Consider the following 12,387-nt stretch of genomic DNA (forward strand, 5'->3'; position numbering starts at 1 on the left):
ATTTACGAACGTGAATTTCTCTAATCCCGTTGCAATTCCTCCCTGCTCCGTGGATGCAAACGTGACGTACTCCAGGCATGGCCAGTTCAAAGTTGTCAGATAGCAATCGTTTAAGAGCCCACCCTAAGCACGATAAATAAATGAAACGGCAGACAAGCACTGCTTAACAAAATGAGACGCTTAACTAACTACAAAGTTTGTCATCTCAAAAACGTTTCCTCACCATCACCCGAGATCAATAACACTGCTGGGTGAAGATCTCCCCGAGTTGCCACCATCCCACACCATCTCGTGATACGATAATCCATACAGCTCTTTTCGCACAACCTGGTCTCATCGCTCCATCATCTGCACGGCGGTCGTGCCCTCGAACGCGTGCCCCTCCTTTCGTCTGCCACTCCACCCTCAGCCTCGACCATCGTGTGCGCACCCATAACGGCGTTTGCTTCCCTGTGCGCGGCGAGCGGCCGACCTTGCCCCTTGCGCCGTCAGCGCGGCTGCAGGAGGGCGGCGAGCGCTCCTCCCCGACCCACGAGCCCCAGAGCCGCGGCTCGTCCGCCCCGTCCTCGCCGACGCAGGAGATGCTCTTCATCCCCTCCGCGGAGTCCACCCCGGACATGCCGCGCTCGCACGGCCACCCGGCGCCCGTGACGGGGGTCGCCGCGCCGCGGCCCGCGGGCCCCGCCGGCGGAAACGGAGGATCGGCGGCGTCGGTGGGCGCCGCGGCGGCGGCGGCTGCCGCGATGCCGGCCTCCGTCGGGGGTAGCGGCGGAGGCGGCGGTGGCGGCGCGTCCGCGGGCGCCCGTCGCGGAGACTCGACGCCCGAGCTGGCGGCGCGCCCGCGCGGGGGGCACGAGCCGGCGCTCGCGAGAACGCCGGCGGGCAGGAGGCGGGCGGTGGTGGGGTTCCGGCGGGAGGACTCGATAGCGGAGGCGGCGGCCGCGGTGGCGGCGAGCGTCGGTGGCGGCGTGAGGCCAAAACCCGTTGCCCCGATGTCGCGCGGAGCGCACCCCGCGAAGGCCGGCTCCTCCACGCCCCCCGAGATGGCGAGATGTAGGACGAGCGCAGGCACGCGCACACGCACACAGCCACACACCTAACTGAGTGAGCACCTATTGATTAACTTTAACCATGCAGTGTTTACAGAATGAATGCGTTGTAAATAGCTCTGCTTTCCTCTATAACATTGTGTAGCTCCTTCCGATGGCTTAAAAAAAACAATTACGTTATTGGCATTTTTTTTTTATAGTAACCATCAGAAGTTTACAATTTATATTTTACAGGTTTCAGGAGTTTGTGAATGTTACTGCCAAAGGCCACATTAATATTTTGGATTTGAAAAGGAGCTTGGTAGTTCATATATTATTTGTACGGCATCGACAAAGTTCGGGAAAACTCTCATTAATATATATCGAACCACATCGGTTCGATTTAAACACAGCCGTCAAACAAAAGCATGAGAACATTATCAAGGGACGTTCGTTTACACACAAGATCGGACTCTTGATGCACTCTCTGCACATGACGTGTGACACGTGACACATGCAAGATCTCCATCTTGCTTTGAATCAACACTCTGTGCACATCCAGTGGTGGAAATGGGTGGCAGTGAAAAATTGATCCCGACTGCGTTCTAAAAGGAAGCAAGGATTCATCTTCATTTATTATTTATTTGACTCGCAGACAGACCCCTAGACTAACAGAGAGACACACAGACACGCCCAGAGACCCACGCACGAAGCGTAGATCTCCTCCACCACAGATCTAGGGGAGGTTGGGGTGGAATCATGAATGAGATCCCCCAGCCCTGTTCACATCACATGGAACAGACACACACACAAGATCACAATCTTAAATGTAATCAGCGTTCTCTACGTCACGTGTTGTGCAATCATCAGGGCGTGTGCATCTTTTAACCACTTTATATGCATTTGACCACAAGTGAATTGGTGAATCTGGGGAGTCGCGAGGACTGGAGTTAGAAAACAATAATGTGAAGCCCTTTTGTCAATCCACTGCTGAATGAGGACTTCCCCAAAAACATGTAGGTCATAGGGGGTTATTTGACCATACTTCACCTGGCTGGTCAGTGTGGGGTGGTGCAGACAGGAAAAACATACATCAGAGCACAGAATGTGGCACAGCCCTGCCACCACCTAGAAAAACAAGGCATGAATCACGTCACCCATGTGTGTGTATGTTGAACTTCTTTCACACCGTAAGTAGCCAAGCGTGCTAATCAGAGGTGCGGGGGAAGGAAACAAACTGAACACAAAAGCAGTTCTCAAGAAATGAGTTTCCATGTAGATTTAAAAGTGCATAGCTCCAGTGGCTTCCGAATATCAGAAGGAAGAGCGTTCCAGACGGACGCAGAAGCACATTTGAAAGCGCCCAATACAGTGACTCTCTTTGTTCGATGGCCACCTACTGTCCAGGCTCATCCCTGCTTAACTTCTGAAATCATGTGGAAAGGTCTTGAGCCACAAATAAGCCCTCAAACTTTGAGAAAACCTGCCCTAGAGTTCTACGCTGTTTGTCTGTCTCCTGAGAAACTCTCTGCCCTGGAGTTCTACGCTGTTTGCCTGTCACCTGAGAAACTCTCTGCCCTAGAGTTCTACGCTGTTTGCCTGTCACCTGAGAAACTCTCTGCCCTGGAGTTCTACGCTGTTTGCCTGTCACCTGAGAAACTCTCTGCCCTAGAGTTCTACGCTGTTTGTCTGTCTCCTGAGAAACTCTCTGCCCTGGAGTTCTACGCTGTTTGTCTGTCTCCTGAGAAACTCTCTGCCCTAGAGTTCTACGCTGTTTGCCTGTCTCCTGAGAAACTCTCTGCCCTAGAGTTCTACGCTGTTTGTCTGTCTCCTGAGAAACTCTCTGCCCTAGAGTTCTACGCTGTTTGCCTGTCTCCTGAGAAACTCTCGGCCCTAGAGTTCTACGCTGTTTGCCTGTCTCCTGAGAAACTCTCTGCCCTAGAGTTCTACGCTGTCTGTCTGTCTCCTGAGAAACTCTCTGCCCTGGAGTTCTACGCTGTTTGCCTGTCTCCTGAGAAACTCTCTGCCCTAGAGTTCTACGCTGTTTGCCTGTCTCCTGAGAAACTCTCTGCCCTAGAGTTCTACGCTGTTTGCCTGTCTCCTGAGAAACTCTCTGCCCTAGAGTTCTACGCTGTTTGCCTGTCTCCTGAGAAACTCTCTGCCCTAGAGTTCTACGCTGTTTGCCTGTCTCCTGAGAAACTCTCTGCCCTGGAGTTCTACGCTGTTTGCCTGTCTCCTGAGAAACTCTCTGCCCTAGAGTTCTACGCTGTTTGCCTGTCACCTGAGAAACTCTCTGCCCTAGAGTTCTACGCTGTTTGCCTGTCACCTGAGAAACTCTCTGCCCTAGAGTTCTACGCTGTTTGTCTGTCTCCTGAGAAACTCTCTGCCCTGGAGTTCTACGCTGTTTGTCTGTCTCCTGAGAAACTCTCTGCCCTGGAGTTCTACGCTGTTTGTCTGTCTCCTGAGAAACTCTCTGCCCTGGAGTTCTACGCTGTCTGCCTGTCTCCTGAGAAACTCTCTGCCCTGGAGTTCCACGCTGATTGTCTGTCCCGTGCAGCGCACGCAGTGGAGAGCGTGAGGCCACGGCCACCCAGGTCCCACGCGCACGCGGTGCCGCACCCAGAGCGGCCGCTCGAGGCCAGGAGGCCGCAGGTGGTGACGCGAGAGCCCGGTCGACGCCCCGGGGCCTTCTTCAGGTGCTGACGAGACAGGGCCCTACGACCGCAGCCGTGGAGACGCAGACGGGATGACTTGTGGGCACCGCGTTGCCACAGTCGCTCCTGTGCCTGGTCCAGTCGCATAGCGATTGTCGGGTGTGCCAGTGGCAGGGCTTAATTAATCGTAACATTTTCTGTATGCTAATTTTTTTTCGGACCGTACGAAGCCAAACTTGCTAATTGGAGGTGCGGGATCACTGCAATGCAAGGCCCACCGGCTTACAAACCACGAATTAAATACTTCCAAAGACGCACGCATGTCGAAGAGCGTCACATAATCCATGCGTACGTGTGATATTTCTCCAAGCTTGTTTCACTGATAACACTGGTCAACACACTTTTTCTGGCATAAGGTATTCCAACGGTTTTTAGGTAATTCCAAATCTGGCATCAGTTTTTGTCTATCACATCAGGTTTTTGAGATATCAAATATTGCATTTTCAATAAAAACTGCAGAAGAAAAATATTAAATAAATGTGGATATCTACATATAATTATATTATAAACACACTATCCTAAAAATACAGCACCATATTTAACACTAAAGCAGTCACTGACTCGCAACAACTTGCAATCATAAGTGACAGAGTTAATTTCGGGTAAAATCAATGAAAATGGGGTATGCCGATAGCATAAAATGAGATGTGATAGAGCAAATCTGAGATCAGATTTGGAATCAGCACCCTGAAATTAGTCTAAAACAGCTGCAAAAGTCCAGGCCAGTAAAAAAGGTTTTTTCTTTGTTGACCAGTGTAATCAACCCGTGCTGTGCAGGCCACCACCTCCGGGCATGGAGTGGCTCGGTCCGGGCCCCGCCGGATACTTGATGCGCATGCCGGGCGGCATGTACGTGTCCGAGCGGCACAGTGACCCCTACCTGCAGGAGACCGAGCTCCTGCTGCCCATCAGCCGCAAGGCACAGAGGATTCTGGGATACTACCCTGGCGAGCCAGTGCAGAGGGGAGTCCGGTGAGTGCCACTCGTTTTGGTCTCGCTATGCGCTGACGGGGACGGAATAACTAAACTTGTCTCTCCGGAGTCGTATACTTTGAAAGGGAGCCAGTGTCCCACGATGTTTGATTCACATTTGAGACGCTTTAAAGATGCGGGTAATCATCGGTATGATCACAAGAGGAATTCTTGGTCATAGCACATCAACCAAATTGGACTAGTTCATAACGTACCAGACATACTCAGACCAACTGACTTTTTACTCACACAAGGATGGTGATGGTCCATCCACATTTCTAAACACAATTTGGACATTTGTTAAGAGCGTGGCAGTGGACTTTAAAGCCATGTCTCATAATTAAAGGGTTCACCTCTGACCTGAGATGCAGAAATCAGATGCGCTCACAACACATTTGTAAAGATGGAAAGCACTGTTGTATCTTCCCACCAATTTTTACCTCTGGCGTGCTATTGGCGTCACATCACGAGAACAACGAATCCACCGGGATGTGACGTGCGGTGCATAGGTACGCCTCGCCCAGAACCCGCGTCGTGCCGCGGCTGCTGCCCCCGCACCTGGAGGCCAAGTGCTACCGCTCACGCCACGGCCCCCCGCCGGGCGCCGTGCATGCCGCGTCTCCTCGTGAGAAGCGGCGACGCTCCACCCGCGACTTCCACGGCGCGGAGGAGCGGCCTCCGTCCCGTGACCACCACCACCATCACCACCACCACCAACAGCAGCAGCACCAGCAGCAGCAGCCGCATTACTACCAGCAGCCATCGCAGCAGCAGCAGCACAGGCACCGTCGCCGCATGGAAAGCATGCGCGCCGCACGCTTCTACATCGGCGAGGGAAACCGCTCGCGCTACTCGGACGAGGAGGAGGAGGAGTACGAGGACGAGGCGAATCCCCGAGCGGGGATGTCGCGCGCGCAGACGCGGGTCTTCACGGCGGAGACGCACCGCGCTCCCGAGGGCGATCTCCTCCTGCCGGACCCCGATGACCTCCGCTGGCCCTCGCCGCCACCGCCACCGGCATCCCCGCCACATCCGCTGCCTCCGCCGCCAGCGCAACCACAGCAACAACCGCAGCAGCAGCAGCAGCAGGGGCCACCGCAGCAGCAGCAGCAGCAGGCGGAATCGGGTCGCCGGTCTCACACCTCGGCATCAAGCCGCGAGTCTTCACGGGGGCAGCGCCAGGGCGGGGACGCGAGGTCGCTGCCACCGCCGACGGCCCCGGCCGCGCTTACCGCCGCTCACCCGTCCGAGTCGGACATGTCCAACGCATCGAGCAGCGACCAGCAGCACAGCGGCGGCACGGACCAGTACCTGCACATCCACCCGCACCCAGAGCGGCGGTCGCACGCGGCCGCGCATGCCTCCGACGCCGCGAAGAGGGCGCGGCCGAGGGTCAGCGGTGGCGGCGGGGAGGAGGAGGCCGAGCGGGCCTCCGTGAAGACGTCCAGCGGCGGACGTCCCGACAAGGGCCAGAGGAGGGCCGGGCCCAGCGTGGAGGAGACGGCGGGAGCCGGGAAGAAGGTGACGGACTTGGTCTGCTCGAACGTGTGAGCGGTGGAGAGAATCTGCGATGCCGAGCTTGGTAGGGGCAGGTTGGAGTAATTTGCAGAGTTGGCTCGAAGTGCATCTAATATTAAATGAAATAAAAAAAGAATACAGCCTCTTCTCTGTCCAGTTCTTGCTTGTATGAATGTTGAACTTCTTTCGTACCATATGTAGCCAACCGCGCTAATCGGAGGTGCGGGGGAAGGACAACAAACTAAACACAAAAAGCAGTTCTAAAGAATTCATACTCTTAGGTTTTTTTTTCGGTAAAGTCACGTAGGTAAAAAAATGTAATTAATAAAAGTAAAATAAAAATAAATCACGACGTTTCGGAGGCAACACAAGCTTCCGTCTTCAGGTGGAACCGTCACAGCAATCGTGCTTTTTAAAGATTTTTTATTTTATTTAACTTTTATTATTTTTCTTTTTTTACCTACGTGACTTTACCGAAAAAACCTAAGAGTATGAATCCTTGCAGTCACGAAAGCTTCAAATCTAGAAGTTCTAAAGAAATGAGTTTTCAATCTAGCTTTTAAAAAAGACCTCCTCCGCACACAATATCGAAAGTGGGATTTGTTTGACCATGCTTCACTATGCTAGTCGGTGCAGGTGGGTGAAGGGGGGCGCCCAGAACTGGTTCCGATATCACTCGCCACCGCTGATGTTAGCCATGATATCATGAATGGGTGCGCGATCAATGTTAATCTATAAGACAAAACTGCCGCAAAGTGCACATGGAATTCAATCACGAGATATTAAAACCACCGCTACCACCGGTAATTGGGCATTAGTTATTTAATATGCCAATGCATTGCAGAAAATGTATTTTCGATACTTTTAGAAATAATGAATGATTAACATGATGTGTTAAAAATAGTGTAAGTTTGGAGAATGTGCACGTGAATATAGCAATAGCAATGTTTGTAGCTCATGCTGGATCACCGCTCAACCACCATACGTTTTGCTAAACTTGATGCAACTGGAAAAGTTGTGACCCAGCGCGTCCGTCGACCGTATGTCCCGTCACGACCGATTTCTGAATAAAGCAATACTTGCACTGTTCTAGGCGTTGCGTTTGTGTTTTACAAACAAAGTGTCATTCCCAACGATTGGCAATGAGCAGCACACGGGGCTGAACATAATTGTGTTGCGATCGAAACGTCGTAGTTTTTTGTTATTTTATTATTTTCTTTGAACCTATCTCCGTGACTTTACCGAAAGACCCAAAGAATATGAATAGGATTACAGCAATTGCAATCATACGGTAATTGAAGGAAAATTGCAATTGATTTACTAATACCACTATTACAGCTGTAACGGTATCTTCCTAACCTTTTAAGCTCAACATTGGCTGAAGCAGCGTTCTTCACGCGTTTTCAGAGGGGGGAGGGGGAGGCCACTTTCGCCGACAAGACATCGTCGTCTTCTTGGTTCTTTCGGTAAAGTCACGTAGAAGGAAAATAATAAAAAATAAAACATAATAAAATAATTCTCACGACGTTTCGGCCACAACGCAAGTAGCCGTCCTCAGGTGAAGAACATTGTTGTATTAATCTTAATTTTAGAACTTTCGTGACTGCAGGAATTATTATTTGGTTCTTTCGGTTAAGGCACGTCTAAAGATAAAATAATAAATTAAATTAAATAATAGAATACGACGTTTCGATTGCAACACAAGCAATCATCATCAGGTATAATGAAATAGCGACATAATATCTAACCAGAAAACTATAGACAGACATATTAGCAGACAGATATCACAAGATACATACATAGCGAGAGCAACACAGGTGACAGAGAGGGGTGATCGTCTCTGTGGGGTGGCCTTAAATAGACAGAGGGGGGGCGGAGGCAGAGAGAGGGAGGGGGGTTAGAAAAAATTAGCATATCAATGAGTGGTCCAAAAGAAAACGTGGTGCTGCGAGTACGATGGCACAGCAAGCAAGCCTGAAAATCAGGAGAAAGACACACTAAAATTAAGTAACCTAGTAAAATATCGAAATGTAATGTAATACAACACAGAGGGTCGGTCAACACACAATTAACGCATAGCCTGGTTGATTACGTATTTCAAAGATTGCTAAGTTAAAATTTAAGTGTGAACATTCTAAAGAGAACACAGGCAGAGAAAACAAGTCGCCAGAGAGAGAGAAAAAAGATAAGCTTAAAACTTCCCCGTAGAAGTGGTTCAATCTTAATTTTAGAACTTTCGTGACTGCAGGAATTATTATTTGGTTCTTTCGGTTAAGTCACGTCTAAAGATAAAATAATAAATTAAATTAAATAATAGAATACGACGTTTCGATTGCAACACAAGCAATCATCATCAGGTATAATGAAATAGCGACATAATATCTAACCAGAAAACTATAGACAGACATATTAGCAGACAGATATCACAAGATACATACATAGCGAGAGCAACACAGGTGACAGAGAGGGGTGATCGTCTCTGTGGGGTGGCCTTAAATAGACAGAGGGGGGGCGGAGGCAGAGAGAGGGAGGGGGGTTAGAAAAAATTAGCATATCAATGAGTGGTCCAAAAGAAAACGTGGTGCTGCGAGTACGATGGCACAGCAAGCAAGCCTGAAAATCAGGAGAAAGACACACTAAAATTAAGTAACCTAGTAAAATATCGAAATGTAATGTAATACAACACAGAGGGTCGGTCAACACACAATTAACGCATAGCCTGGTTGATTACGTATTTCAAAGATTGCTAAGTTAAAATTTAAGTGTGAACATTCTAAAGAGAACACAGGCAGAGAAAACAAGTCGCCAGAGAGAGAGAAAAAAGATAAGCTTAAAACTTCCCCGTAGAAGTGGTTCAATCTTAATTTTAGAACTTTCGTGACTGCAGGAATTATTATTTGGTTCTTTCGGTTAAGTCACGTCTAAAGATAAAATAATAAATTAAATTAAATAATAGAATACGACGTTTCGATTGCAACACAAGCAATCATCATCAGGTATAATGAAATAGCGACATAATATCTAACCAGAAAACTATAGACAGACATATTAGCAGACAGATATCACAAGATACATACATAGCGAGAGCAACACAGGTGACAGAGAGGGGTGATCGTCTCTGTGGGGTGGCCTTAAATAGACAGAGGGGGGGCGGAGGCAGAGAGAGGGAGGGGGGTTAGATTGCTTGTGTTGCAATCGAAACGTCGTATTCTATTATTTAATTTAATTTATTATTTTATCTTTAGACGTGACTTAACCGAAAGAACCAAATAATAATTCCTGCAGTCACGAAAGTTCTAAAATTAAGATTGAACCACTTCTACGGGGAAGTTTTAAGCTTATCTTTTTTCTCTCTCTCTGGCGACTTGTTTTCTCTGCCTGTGTTCTCTTTAGAATGTTCACACTTAAATTTTAACTTAGCAATCTTTGAAATACGTAATCAACCAGGCTATGCGTTAATTGTGTGTTGACCGACCCTCTGTGTTGTATTACATTACATTTCGATATTTTACTAGGTTACTTAATTTTAGTGTGTCTTTCTCCTGATTTTCAGGCTTGCTTGCTGTGCCATCGTACTCGCAGCACCACGTTTTCTTTTGGACCACTCATTGATATGCTAATTTTTTCTAACCCCCCTCCCTCTCTCTGCCTCCGCCCCCCCTCTGTCTATTTAAGGCCACCCCACAGAGACGATCACCCCTCTCTGTCACCTGTGTTGCTCTCGCTATGTATGTATCTTGTGATATCTGTCTGCTAATATGTCTGTCTATAGTTTTCTGGTTAGATATTATGTCGCTATTTCATTATACCTGATGATGATTGCTTGTGTTGCAATCGAAACGTCGTATTCTATTATTTAATTTAATTTATTATTTTATCTTTAGACGTGACTTAACCGAAAGAACCAAATAATAATTCCTGCAGTCACGAAAGTTCTAAAATTAAGATTGAACCACTTCTACGGGGAAGTTTTAAGCTTATCTTTTTTCTCTCTCTCTGGCGACTTGTTTTCTCTGCCTGTGTTCTCTTTAGAATGTTCACACTTAAATTTTAACTTAGCAATCTTTGAAATACGTAATCAACCAGGCTATGCGTTAATTGTGTGTTGACCGACCCTCTGTGTTGTATTACATTACATTTCGATATTTTACTAGGTTACTTAATTTTAGTGTGTCTTTCTCCTGATTTTCAGGCTTGCTTGCTGTGCCATCGTACTCGCAGCACCACGTTTTCTTTTGGACCACTCATTGATATGCTAATTTTTTCTAACCCCCCTCCCTCTCTCTGCCTCCGCCCCCCCTCTGTCTATTTAAGGCCACCCCACAGAGACGATCACCCCTCTCTGTCACCTGTGTTGCTCTCGCTATGTATGTATCTTGTGATATCTGTCTGCTAATATGTCTGTCTATAGTTTTCTGGTTAGATATTATGTCGCTATTTCATTATACCTGATGATGATTGCTTGTGTTGCAATCGAAACGTCGTATTCTATTATTTAATTTAATTTATTATTTTATCTTTAGACGTGACTTAACCGAAAGAACCAAATAATAATTCCTGCAGTCACGAAAGTTCTAAAATTAAGATTGAACCACTTCTACGGGGAAGTTTTAAGCTTATCTTTTTTCTCTCTCTCTGGCGACTTGTTTTCTCTGCCTGTGTTCTCTTTAGAATGTTCACACTTAAATTTTAACTTAGCAATCTTTGAAATACGTAATCAACCAGGCTATGCGTTAATTGTGTGTTGACCGACCCTTTGTGTTGTATTACATTACATTTCGATATTTTACTAGGTTACTTAATTTTAGTGTGTCTTTCTCCTGATTTTCAGGCTTGCTTGCTGTGCCATCGTACTCGCAGCACCACGTTTTCTTTTGGACCACTCATTGATATGCTAATTTTTTCTAACCCCCCTCCCTCTCTCTGCCTCCGCCCCCCCTCTGTCTATTTAAGGCCACCCCACAGAGACGATCACCCCTCTCTGTCACCTGTGTTGCTCTCGCTATGTATGTATCTTGTGATATCTGTCTGCTAATATGTCTGTCTATAGTTTTCTGGTTAGATATTATGTCGCTATTTCATTATACCTGATGATGATTGCTTGTGTTGCAATCGAAACGTCGTATTCTATTATTTAATTTAATTTATTATTTTATCTTTAGACGTGACTTAACCGAAAGAACCAAATAATTGTTGTATTACATTACATTTCGATATTTTACTAGGTTATTTAATTTTAGTGTGTCCTCCTGATTTTCAGGCTTGCTTGCCGTGCCATCGCATTCGCAGCACCACGTCTGTTGACCACTCATTGATATGCTAATTTTTTCTCTAACCCTCCTCCCTCTCTCTGCCTCCGCCCCCCCTCTGTCTATTTAAGACCACCACACAGAGACGATCACCCCTCTCTGTTACCTGTGTTGCTCTCGCTATGTATCTTGGTGATATCTGTCTGCTAATATGTCTGTCTATAGTTTTCTGGTTAGATTTTATGTCGCTATTTCATTATACCTGATGATGATTGCTTGTGTTGCAATCGAAACGTCGTATTCTATTATTTAATTTAATTTATTATTTTATCTTTAGACGTGACTTAACCGAAAGAAACAAATAATAAGAACAGGTCTGTCGAGAAGACAGCGTCTCGACAGACCTGTTTCTTCACCTGAGGACGGCTACTTGCGTTGTGGCCGAAACGTCGTGAGAATTATTTTATTATGTTTTATTTTTTTAATTTTATTATTTTCCTTCTACGTGACTTTACCGAAAAAACCAAGAAGATGAATCCCTGCAGTCACGAAAGCTTTAAATCGAAATTTAAGACATCATCGGTGTGTGAGAGTCGCCACACATTTAAGACCATTGGGGTTTGACAGCAGCACCATGATGATGGTGGTGGGGTGTCCACGTGTTGCGTCAGGGGGCCGCACTAAAGATCCACCAGGGGCCGCCAGTGGAGCCCGCGGGCCTTGCGATGAAGAGCACCGGGCGAAAGGACATCGGACAAAACTGCTGCAAGGAAATGTCTGGCATCCATAGTCATTTAATACCCAGATCTTGATTTGAAGCTTTCGTGACTGCAGGCATCCATACTCTTTGGTTCTTCGGTAAAGTCACGTGGTTAGAAATAAAATAAAACAAATCACGACGTTTCG

General features: G+C 47.3%; 1 protein-coding gene across 1 annotated transcript in view; it reads left to right on the forward strand.

Moving 5' to 3' along the window:
- LOC144734740 (uncharacterized) overlaps positions 1 to 7,321 on the forward strand; it is a 34,533-nt gene extending 27,212 nt beyond the window's left edge. The window contains exons 21-24 of the mRNA XM_078617089.1: positions 493 to 1,068; positions 2,521 to 3,724; positions 4,520 to 4,714; positions 5,224 to 7,321. Coding sequence (XP_078473215.1) covers positions 493 to 1,068; positions 2,521 to 3,724; positions 4,520 to 4,714; positions 5,224 to 6,265 — 3,017 coding nt within the window. The 3' untranslated portion in view covers positions 6,266 to 7,321. The remainder of the gene's footprint in view (positions 1 to 492; positions 1,069 to 2,520; positions 3,725 to 4,519; positions 4,715 to 5,223) is intronic.
- Positions 7,322 to 12,387: the final 5,066 nt, after the last annotated feature.

This window comes from Lampetra planeri, chromosome 3, assembly GCF_965212315.1.
Source record: "Lampetra planeri chromosome 3, kcLamPlan1.2.h2, whole genome shotgun sequence".
Taxonomy (NCBI): domain Eukaryota; kingdom Metazoa; phylum Chordata; class Hyperoartia; order Petromyzontiformes; family Petromyzontidae; genus Lampetra; species Lampetra planeri.